This window comes from Prionailurus viverrinus, chromosome D4, assembly GCF_022837055.1.
Source record: "Prionailurus viverrinus isolate Anna chromosome D4, UM_Priviv_1.0, whole genome shotgun sequence".
Classification (NCBI taxonomy): Eukaryota; Metazoa; Chordata; class Mammalia; order Carnivora; family Felidae; genus Prionailurus; species Prionailurus viverrinus.
In genome coordinates, this window is record NC_062573.1 from 88677015 (window position 1) to 88689079 (window position 12065).

The 12065-nt window shown below is 44.3% G+C and overlaps 1 protein-coding gene across 10 annotated transcripts in view; it reads right to left on the reverse strand.

Annotated features, from left to right (window-relative positions):
- FNBP1 (formin binding protein 1) overlaps nt 1-12065 on the reverse strand; it is a 143084-nt gene that overhangs the window by 51405 nt on the left and 79614 nt on the right. For all 10 annotated transcript variants that reach the window (XM_047831302.1, XM_047831308.1, XM_047831307.1 and 7 more), the window contains one exon: nt 11699-11803. In XM_047831302.1, coding sequence (XP_047687258.1) covers nt 11699-11803 — 105 coding nt within the window. The remainder of the gene's footprint in view (nt 1-11698; nt 11804-12065) is intronic.

The window sequence follows — 12065 nt, forward strand, 5'->3', positions numbered from 1 at the left end:
TAGAGCTGTGAGAAAGGGAGAAACTGACACCAGCGTTTAAAAACATAACTTGAATTCACTAACAATTCGTAACCACTAACTGTGCAGTTTTTTGTTAAACAATATCCTATTTTGCATTTAGAAATTATGTAAGCGCCAACAGTCACAAGGCAAGGGCGAATTAGAGAAAGGGAATTATTCATTGCCTGACATGGATGAACTCCGTGTAATGCATGCATTTAGAAAACACTGTTCTCTCTGTTCCGAAATATTAGTTCACATTCCATTCATTTTGATAACCTTTTCCTTTTTCCTCCTAACACCACACTAACCATGGGCAGCTCCATCAGAAGGCAGAGATTAGGCACTGCCCCTCGCCCAACTTGGTCTAGTATGTCGTTCTTCCAAAGCAGACCGACGGACAAAACCTGACTATAAAGCCTTTGTCACCAACATGCCACTGAAGAGCCCGTTAGAGGACAAACGGGAAAATTCACAACACGGAGAGCTGAATACCGGGAGGAAAATGAAAGCCAAGCTCCTTAACGTCAAGGATTGTGTGCTGGCGTGTGGGTGTCTCGGGGTGCCGCCCCCACACCTCCCCAGCACGCAGTCGGTGGGTCGTGGGTGAGGGAACGAACGGGCGAATCATTCCGAAGGATCACACCTTAGGAATTCCTCAACACGTTCAATGCTTTTTGAAAATCAGACTAGGACCGTGAAATCACGATTCCATTACAATTCCCTGAAATGAAAACAAAGCCAAACAAACAAACAAAAAAAATAGGTAACTCATGGGGGGGGGGGGGGGGGAGGGGGGCGGGGGGAGGCCTGTGAAAAGAGAAATAGGCAATGTTCAGAATTTAGTTGGATAAAAAGCTGTACCGAGCAGGGGCGCCTGGCTGACTCCATCAGGCGAGCACGCAACTCTTGATCTCAGGGTTGTGAGTTCGAGTCCCATACTGGGCATGGAGATTACTTAAATAAATAAATAAACTTAAAAAAAAAAAAAATGGTCCACAACACTCCTCGTCAAGGAAATGCAAACACAAAAGGAAACCACTACCAGATTCCACTCCCCCACTCATCCAGAAGTCTTTCTATTTCAAGACCGAGAGCACCTCTTGTGGGTACGGATGAAGAGCAGCCTGCGGAGGGGCATCCGTGGGCACGGCCACCTCGTCAAGCTCTTTGACAGCACGCCAGAGGCAGGTACCCAAGTATGACTCACGATGCCACACCCAGGTCTACGCCCAAGAAAAGCGAGAGATCGTGGCCACCAAAGATACGTCTAGAGAGGTTCGTGGTAGCTTCCTTCTTAATGTAGCCTCACTACGGAGACAACCCAGATGCCCCCGAACACGAGAAGGGATACACACTGGGGTCTGTCCGCACACGGAATATCACATGGCGACCGAGAAAGGGCAACTCAAATGACCACCACATGCAACAAAAATATGAGGGTCAGAAACACAACGTTGAGTCAGAGAAGCCAGACAGAAGGATATATGTTACATACCTTGTACGAAGTACAGAAGCGGGTTAAACCAACGTATGATAGGGGTCAGAACGATAGTTACCTCTGGGATGGGGGAGTGTTCGAGGGAGCCTGTGGGGTTCTAGAGACGTCCCCTATCTTAGCTGGCAGTGCATGGTTTCCTATAGACGTAAAAACTCATTGAGTTGTCCACTTAAGATGTGGCCACTTTATTGTACCTAAATTCACCTCAATAAAAAAACTAATTTATTTCTAAAGTAAGCTCTATGCCCAACACGGGGCTTGAACTCACAACCCTGAGATCAAGACGTGCACGCCCTGCCAAGGGAGCCAGCCGGGCGCCCCAATAGGCGAACCTATTGTGAACGTTCTAGAACACGTATCAAGTGGCAAGAGTGACCACCTCTCGTGAGGGCCTGGGAAGGGGGCAGAATACCTTTCGCCTTACTCTCAATGTATTTTCATTATTATTACTATTGTTTTACCAGAGAACCCTACATTTGAGTGAGGCATTGTGGGTTTGATTTTTCCATGTTCCCTTGTAGCCCTCTGACTTCTCAATATTACAAAAGAGACAGTAGGGACTATATTTTCCACCTCGTTAAAAAAGAGGTGCTTCAACTTAAGCGCGTGGGTCACGAGCCACAGGGCGACCTATTCTAACATATATCGGTTCTTTTACCAACCCGGATCAGCGAATTCCTAATCACTAGAACTCATGTTAAGTCTTCAAGTTCAAAACCTCCTGAGCGCTGCATCTTGGCAAAGGAGAGGAGACCGCGACCTTCCTTGAGCTTCATCACCAACAAAAGCCATTCCGTTGAGCGATTTCCTTCCCCCATCATTCCTCAGAGGAACAAGGCATCCTCACACATCCAAATATATTCCCCTGCCCAGAGATAAAACTACCAGGGGTCTTTTTTTAATTTTTAATGTCTATTTGATACATATAAATGCATTTCTAGTTAGACTGGGCGCCTCGAGGACAACACAGAGCTTCTTGTAAGCAAATTACTAAATATCTGCCCACATGCTGACACTGACCACAAAGCACAAGGCTACTGATGCCCCACGCAGACTTGGACAGATTTAGGTGACCTGAACACAGCGCATGCGAAAACCATGGGACGTTTTATTTAAAAAAAAAAAAAAAAAAGAAGACGACGACGAAATTCAGGCTCATCATACCCAGGTCCTAAGTCATCTAGAAGATGCATGTACCTAGAGTTCACATCACCTGTTATCATCAAACACAGACGCCATGTGCAGAAGTCCCTTCTGCTTCTACTGGGGAGGGTTCCCTCTCTGTAAACACAGTGCTATCATTCCAAATGTCGCAGAACTGATCGCCGCACGAGGGAGGGTGAGTTATTTCTAACACAATTGGATAACTGAATCATGGGCGGAAACCGGGGGGAAAGACATTTATATCAGATTCAAAGACCGTCAGAAGTCACAACGGGAAATTACATTACGCAGCGACAAGAAGTGAAACATTACTTCCTTTCAGCTTGATACTGACAAGAGGCTTCGCTGGTGACAAAGGAGAGCAGATCACTGTGTGTTTGGGGAAATCAGTGTTCCAAGTCCCCCTCTTGGGCAAAATGACATGATTTCCAGTATTTCGACACTGCTCTATCTGCTTCAGGTTTGTGATGCTAAAATCATTTCTCAGATCCTCGGAGAGGAGGTAAATGGGACTTGCATAGAAATAGCAAAATGGTGTCTTCAGGATAAGAAAAAACAGTATGCCCTTGGAAATATTAAGACAGTCAAGGAGAACAATTCAATTTGGCCAGGACCTGTCAGAAAGTCCTAAAGCCATAACTGGCCCCAGCAACTGCACTGTTCATAGCTAACTGGGGTCTGACCTGAGGGCGAAAAGCAAAGAAAACAATCACCCTGGAAATTTCTGAGCCACAGAAAGGGCCAGAACGCATACAGCATGTGTGGACCTCAACCCCCAAGTTGAGATTAATGCAGTCCTGGCTGGGGAGTGACCTCAGGGAATGCCAGCTCATCCTGGAGAACCCACTTTAAAGCTAGGCCATAGATTGGGAATGCAAGCTGGTGCAGCCACGCTGGAAAACGGTATGGAGGTTCCTCAAAAAACTAAAAAGAGAACTGCCCTACGACCCAGCAATTGCCTAGGCATTTCTCCACGGGATACAGGTGTGCTGTTTCGAAGGGACGCGTGCACCCCCATGTTTATAGCAGCACTCTGGACAATAGCCAAAGGATGGAAAGAGCCCGAATGTCCATCGATGGATGAATGGATAAAGAAGATGTCTATATAGACAATGGAGTATTACTCGGCAATCAAAAAGAATGAAATCTTGCCATCTGCAACTACGTGGATGGAACTGGAGGGTATTGTGCTAAGTGAAGTTAGTCAGAGAAAGACAAACATCAGATGACTTCACTCATATGAGGACTTTAAGAGACAAAACAGATGAACATCAGGGAAGGGAAACAAAAATAATACAGAAACAGGGAGGGGGACAAAACAGAAGAGACTCATAAATATGGAGAACAAACTGAGGGTGATGGGAGGGGTGGTGGGAGGGGGGATGGGTGAAATGGGGAAATGGGCGAAAAGGAATCTACTCCTGAAATCATTGCTGCACTATATGCTAACTAATTTGGATGTAAATTTAAAAAATTTTTTCTTTAATATTTATTTATTTAATTAATTAATTTATTTATTTATTTAGGACAGAGAGACAGAGCATGAGCGGGGGAGGGGCAGAGAGAGAGGGAGACACAGAATCCCAAGCAGGCTCCAGACTCTGACCTGTCAGCACAGAGCCCGACGCGGGGCTCGAACTCACAGACCGGGAGATCATGACCTGAGGCGAAGTCGGAAGCTCAACTGACTGAGCCACCCAGGCGCCCCAATGTGGATGAAAATTAAAAAAAAAAAGCTAGGCCATGGATAAAATTCCAAGGAACACACATTCCTAACCAAACAGTCTATTCTACACCTCCCATGTTTTTCTGCTGTGATTTATACCTTTTTATGGGACTGAAATACAGGGCAATGATGTGAGCATAACATAAAAGCCTACGTGCAGTTTTTCACAGCACATTAATATCTACTGGGAAGATGTTTCTGCCTATGTGAAAATAATGGATAACTACCGAAAGCTATCTGGTGGATCAGATTTTTCAGTTTGATGAAAGGCATCTCATCAGAAGTGAATGTTCCCAGGGGCGCCTGGGTGGCTCAGTTGGTTGAGATCCGACTTCAGCTCAGGTCACGATCTCACGGTTCGTGGGTTCGAGCCCCACGTCGGGCTCTGTGCTGACAGCTCAGAGCCTGGAACCTGCTTTGGATTCTGTGTCTCCCTCTCTTTCTCTCTCTCCCCCTCCCCTGCTCACACTCTGCCTCCCTTTCTCTCAACTCTGGATAATAAAACATTAAAAGAAAAAAAAAAGAAGTGAATGCTGCCCAAAACTATATCTCTGGAGGTCCTACTACTCCTAAGGACCTACATCACGAAGGACCAAGGGCTGTGATCCTCGGTGCAGATGCCTACTTTTACTAAAAAGTTGTTCTTCTGTTGGAGCTCTGGGTACCAAGTTCTCTTCACTGTTGAGAGATCAGTTTCCAGGCCTATTTTCCCCCAGAAGCCCTGTCTGTTGTTTTTAGCAGTATTTTTGCAGAACGTAAGGTTCGCGGCGATGCGTTTATGGCATTATAGAAGAAATGTCTGTGTCACAAAAATACACAAGGAAACAAGTCACCGTGAGCAAGTGAGCAGAAACAGCAAACTGAAGCATCAGGCCCGCAAAGAGTAGACGCTGAAATTAATCAAAAAGAGAATATAAAATTGGTACATTTCCTATGTCTCAAGAAGTAACATATGATGTGAAAGTGTGACAACGTCACCAGAAAATAACAAAATGTCTCTACAGATTTTAAATACAGCCTGAAGGAACTTCTGGAAAGTAAAATTAGCACCTGAACTTAGAGAACTTAGAGAACCCGCAGACTAGACACAGCGTAAGAGAGAATTCGTGAAATGAAAGTCTTATCTGAAGGAATTCCACGGGACACAGAAGAGACAGAGAGACAGAGATGAGAAATACAAATACACTTTCACAGGCAAAGAGGATACAAAGTAGAAGTTTTAACTTGTGCCTTATCATCAGAGTTCCAGAAGAAATAGAAGAAAGACGGATAGGCATATGTGGGAAAACTCCAATCTGGAGCCAATAAATTCAGTGAATCAGAAGCAAGATAGAAAAGAAATTCACAGCTAGATATGTTATAGTGAAATGTCAGCGAAGAACTTAGACCAAAAATATCTCCATAGTCAGCAAGAAGAACAGACATGATCTTCAAAGGGTTAACAGTTACACGGACTTCTCATCCCTTGTGACTTCTCAACACAAATGAGAGCCAGGAGATGGCAGAATTAGGTTCCTCCAGGTACAATCACCCTGGGATTGTATACATGGAGAAATCATCTTTCAGAGATGAGAGGGAAGTGAAGTCCATTCCAATCCAACGAACACTGAGATTTTATTGCGATGAATCTTGGCTAATGGCACTTCTAAAGGATGTCCTTTGGAATTAAGAAGGAATTAAGATCCCCGATACAAAAAGGAATAGTGAACAAAGAAAGTGGAAAGCATACTTATAGGACTGTACAAAATTACCAAAGCCCAGCTTGTGTAATTGAACCCCAAATACTCACAAATAAATGGCAACAAGGGAGCTGGTTTAGTTAAAGGGTTGTGTGAGGAAACATCACTGGGGCGCCTGGGTGGCTCAGTCGGTTAAGCGTCCGACTTCGGCTCAGGTCACGATCTCGCGGTCTGTGAGTTTGAGCCCCGCGTCGGGCTCTGTGCTGACGGCTCGGAGCCTGGAGCCTGCTTCCGATTCTGTGTCTCCCTCTCTCTCTTCCCCTCCCCTGCTCACACTCTGTCTCTCTCTCTCTCTCTCTCTCTCTCTCTCTCTCCTTCAAAAATAAATAAACATTAAAAAAAAATTTTTTTAAAGAAAAAAAGAGAAAACCTCGCTAAAGATTCCGATATACTTTGTACTTCAGGCTGAATACGTCTGTTCAAATGTCTAGGCTAACCAATAAAAGCATAGGAAGAGAATACAGGAGATCTCCAAAATGGCCCAGGGGAAAGACCGAATGAGGAAAATAAAACAAAAACAAAAATTTCAAAGCACGAGAAGGCAAGAAACAAAGAGGGTCAAGGCAAGAGGTAAGGGAACATAGAGAAAGCGAGACAGAGAGAAAACAAAATGAGACAATACACATGAATCCAAATGCTCCAGGGGAAAGATAAGGACCATCAGAGTGGATTCAAAAGAAATCTCGCCGTGCCCCCCATGGCTAACCAAAGGAGCTAGCATAGATCAGGCAATACAGACTTTAAGGCATAAAGCATCACGGCAGAAAGAAATTCACCACACATGGATGAAAACTTAAAACACACTGAAGGTACTGAAATTCTAAAATTTATTTATTTTTTAAAGGTTTTCTTTTTTTAATTTATTTAATTTATTATTTTTTTTTTTTAGTTTTTTTTTTAAGTTTATTTATTTTGAGAAAGAGAGAGAGGGCAGGGGAGGGGAAGAGAGAGAGGAGAGAGAATCCCAAGCAGGCTCCATGCTGTCAGCCCAGCGCTGACGTGGGGCTCGAACTCACCGACGTGAGATCAAGATCTGAGCCAACGCCAAGAGTCGGACGCTTAACCAACTGAGCCACCCAGGTGCCCAAATTTAATTTCTTTAAGTAATCTCTATGCCCAACACGGGGCTCAAACTCCCGTCCCCAAGTCAGAGTCGCACGCTCTACTGACTAAGCCAGCCGGGCGCTCCTAAAATTTATTGTTTCCTAAGGTAACTTCACGGTACAAGAAAACAAAGTAAGACTAAATGACAAATCTTCCACCATTATGATCTGCCATAGATGGCTTTGAGTCCCTTGTACATACGAACACTGTTAGTGTTCCCATGAATCCTGTTCTTCTGTGTTCCTATTTTACAGACAAGAAAAGTAAGGCGCAAAGAAGTAACATATCTCCCACAAAGAAATGATACAACCAATGGCAACAAGAATCGTTCACCATGGGAGGATTTGCATATCAGCAAGTTAGATCTAATGCAAATAGGTAGGGATGGAAAATACATATTCTTTTCAATTACTTGTAGAACACTGATAAAAACTGACCATGCGTTGGGGCATAAAACAAGTCTCAAATAAACCAAAGATTCAAACTCAGAGTTTCCAGAACGATGATGCAATTAAATTATAGAAATCAATATCAAAGGTACTGAACTTATCGAAGAGAAGTTTAACTACGTCATACAGTGGGAAATTTTAAAATAGGCTTCCAAATAAATCATAGGAGAGATTCAATAATAGTAAAGGAAATGAAAAGTATCTGGAAATGAACAATAACGATACTTCATATCAAATTCTGTGGGTTACACACAAAATCATATGTAAATGGGAAATGTATTACTTAAATGCTCATATTAGAAAAGAAGAAAGGGGCGCCTGGGTGGCTCAGTCGGTTGAGCGTCTGACTTTGGCTCAGGTCATGATCTTGTGGTTTGTGAGTTCGAATCCCCTCATTGGGCTCTCTGCTGTCAGCCTGGAGCCCGCTTCAGGTCCTCTAGCCCTCCCCCACCTCTCAAAAATAAATAAACATTTTGTTAAAAAAAAAAAAAAAGCGGGGCGCCTGGGTAGCTCAGTGGGTTGAGTGTCCGACTTCCACTGAGGTCATGATCTCACGGTTCATGGGTTCGAGCCCCACATCAGACTCTGTGCTGACAGCTCGGAGCCTGGAGCCTGCTTCGGAGTCTGTGTCTCCCTCTCTCTCTGCCCCCTTCCTGTTTGTGTGCTCTCTTTCAAAAACAAAAATAAAAACAAACAAACCAAATAAACACACATTTTAAAAAAACGAAAAAAAAAAAAAGATGAAAGACTGTAATGACATAAACAACCGAAGAAAGAAATTTCTGGAAGGGGAGGAGAATAAATCCAAAGACACTGACAGAAGAGGAAGAAGAAAAAGAAAAAGAAACTAGATGAAATAGAAACTACAAATAGACAAAGGAAGCTCCATGACAATTGATTTCGGGTTCTCGGAAAATGCGGATAAAAATGATCTGGAATGCTGGTCCTCCAAAAAAAAACCCCAGAGATATAAATAAACAATTTTAGGAGTAAATAAGGGGGCACAACAGCACAGGCAGCAAAACTAAGGTGAGAGAATATTATGGGCAACTTTAAGCCAATAAATTTAAGGGGCGCCTGTGGCTCAGTCGGTTGAGTGTCCAACTTCGGCTCAGGTCGTGATCTTGCCGTTCGCGGGTTCCAGCCCCGCGACGGGCTCTGTTCTGACAACTCAGAGCCTGGAGCCTGCTTCGGATTCTGTGTCTCCCTCTCTCTCTGCCCCTCCCTCGCTCGTGCTCTGTCTCTGTCTCTCGATAATAAATAAACATAAAAAAATTTTTTTAAGGCAATAAATTTGAAAATTCAGGATGAAGTGGATAGAGGTCTAGAAAAACACCATCTGCCAGTACCGACCAAAGGGGAAGCAGACGATGAAGGAATTGACTCTGTAGTTAGAGACTTCCCACAGTGAAGTATTACGAAACGTTCAAGAAACATTAATTTCAACTTCCATGGATTATTTCAGAAAATAGAAAAACAAACCGGCAACATGCTCATAAAGCAAACTAGGACGGACGGGAAAGGAAAATTATAGATCCATTTCAATGGAAACAGATGCAAAACTCTTAGGTAAAATATTTACAAAACCAATTCAGCTAACGTATTAAAAAAAAAAACAAACCCAAAACATCATCACCTAGTTGGGTTCGTCACAAGAATGCTAATTTGGTTCAATATGAGAAAACTGACTCAGGTCAGTTAGCCTGATAAAGTGTATATATTAAAATCATGCTTAATGGAGAATTATTTGAAGTACTCTCTTCACACTCAAGAATCGAGATAAAGAAGTCCACAATAATTGCTTTTACCAGCATAATGGCGCTCATGACCAACAGAGCAAGATGAGAAGAATAAATAAAAGGCATAAGGGTTGAAAAAGAAATAAAGCTGTCATTATTTGCTGGTGATAGGCCTGTTCTCACACACTCACACACACACACACACACACACACACACACACACACGCACGCACACTCCAAAGTAGAAATACAAAGAGAATTTAGCAAGGCATCTGGCTCTAACATTAATGTAATTAATATATAAAAGTCAGATGTTCTACACAGTCCGTGTGAATTAAGAACATCACGCCGAACGAAAAAACAATCAAGAATGAAGGAAATAAATGAAAGTATGATTTTTGTTTATATAATGGTGAAAAAGAAGCAAAATTATAAATATATCCTTCGGAGATACGTACACCCGTGGCAAAGCTGGGACAATTAGCAAGGAGGTGATTAACACCGAATTAAGGATAAAGGGCACCTCTAGGGTGAGGATCGGGGGCATGAAGTTAGGGACAGACTTCAAAGGCATCAATAAGATTGTATTTCTTTTTTTTTTATCTGTATTTATTTTTGAGAGAGACAGACACAGAGCGGGAGCGGGGAAGGGACAGAGAGAGAGGGAGACACAGAACCTGAAGCAGGCTCCAGGCTGTCAGCACAGAGCCCGATGCGGGGCTCGAACTCACGGACCGTGAGATCATGACCTGAGCCGAAGTCAGACGCTTAACCGACTGAGCCACCCAGGCGCCCGTCAAGTATTTTTGTAATAAGCAAGGATAGCTTTTATGCTAAGAAAAGGCAGCAAGAGAAATTCCTTTTTTATTAATTTTTTTAATGTTTTTTATTTTTGAGAGAGAGAGAGAGACAGACAGAGTGCAAGCGGGGGAGGGGCAGAGAGAGAGGGAGACACACAATCGGAAGCGGGATCCGGACTCTGAGCTGTAGGCACAGAACCCGACGGGGGGCTCAAACTCACAAGCCGTGAGATCATGACCTGAGCCGAAGTCGGACGCTTAACCCACTGAGCCGCCCAGGCGCCCCATAAAAGTAATTTTCTTTCAAGAAGATCTTTACATGAGTAAAATTCACTCTGATTTGACATTTAGGCTAACAAAACATTTGGTAAAGAAGGGGCATGTCTTTGCGAGGTACGCTACCCCTATACTGACGTACCTCATTTAGCCCCCAAACGATTTCAACGGAGTCCCATTTTAAACAGTTTGGGGAGCTGGCTATTTAATAGGAATTTATGACAAAGCTACGGTACTTTATGGTTACTCTATCAGCACATTAATATCTTTGGGTAAAGTATCCACACTCGGGCTCAAATACAGACATTGAGACTATGTACTTTAATATCTTCGGCAATGTTCAAGGAAGGCAGGGTGATAAATACCCAGGCTTTAAGCCAGGCATCTGGCAGACCTAGACCAATAACTAAATCATCCACGCTATTTTCCAACTAAACTCGTCCCCCACGAAATCTGGCAAAAGTGAAAGAAACCTATGAAAATGCCAGGCTTCTCCCCACAGAGAGCAGCAGGCTGAGGATGCCAAAACGGCCCTGGGCGGTCATGGGATGAATACAGCCATTTACCAGCCTTAAGCTGTTTACCCTGTATTGACGACTCTTCGGAAAAGAAAACTCCGCTTCTAGGGAAAAACACATAGAAGACCACAAGAAGGTACAGTGCGAGCTTTATCACCTTCCTAACTGCGACACAAGTCGGGGACGCCCAGATGCCAGCCCTCAGCTACAACCTGCTAACAACCGGAATGAATCCACGGCAAGGCAGGCCGGCCCTCCAGGCCCTTTCTCTCCCAAACGGAAGCATCAGAGGCAGCCGATCTCTTCCAGATGGCTCTGCAGCCCTGCGCTCTGGCTTTTAAAGGGGTGGACCTGTTCTTTGAAAAGCCATTAAGGGAAAAGCCACAACCTCCGGAAACCACCCTGCTGCGAGCCGCTCCCAGGCTGAGTCTCCGCGTCACCATCCTGGGGACTACACAACACAATTCGGCCAAGTGCCCCCGATCGGCACACCGGAGACGCCCCGAGAGTCAGGGCTTCTGGCCCCCACGACAGGTGACACAAAACGGAAAGCACTGATCCCAGGGTGGGTGGCCTTTTGCGGTGCCGTCGGAGAGGAGAGCTTGGGGACAGGCAGCCTGGGGAGGAGAGGCTCCAGGCCCAGATAAGGGAAGTAAGTGAAAGACTCTCACTGTCACCTCACCTTCTCAACGTCTGCTTTGGTGACATTGATGTCGGCGTCCATCTTCTCAAAGTACTGCTGTGCCCTGTCCGCCTCTTTGCAGTCACGTTCAAATCGCCTTTTACTCTGAAAGCAGGGGCGAGTGGTGGCAGGAGAGCAGGTGTTAATGCAGCGCGAGATTCCTACGAGAGGGTATCATTTCATCTCCATCCCCCAAGGAGCTTTCTCCTTCCTCTGAGCTGATTTGTGATGATTTCAATAAGTTACTCGAACAGCTGCATTTATTTCCACCCAAACCCATCTCCCCCTTTGTTCTTTGCGTGTGATTTTTTTTTTCTTTTTTAAGAAAAACACTCTACGTGAGCTCTTGGGGCTCAACATCCTAGTC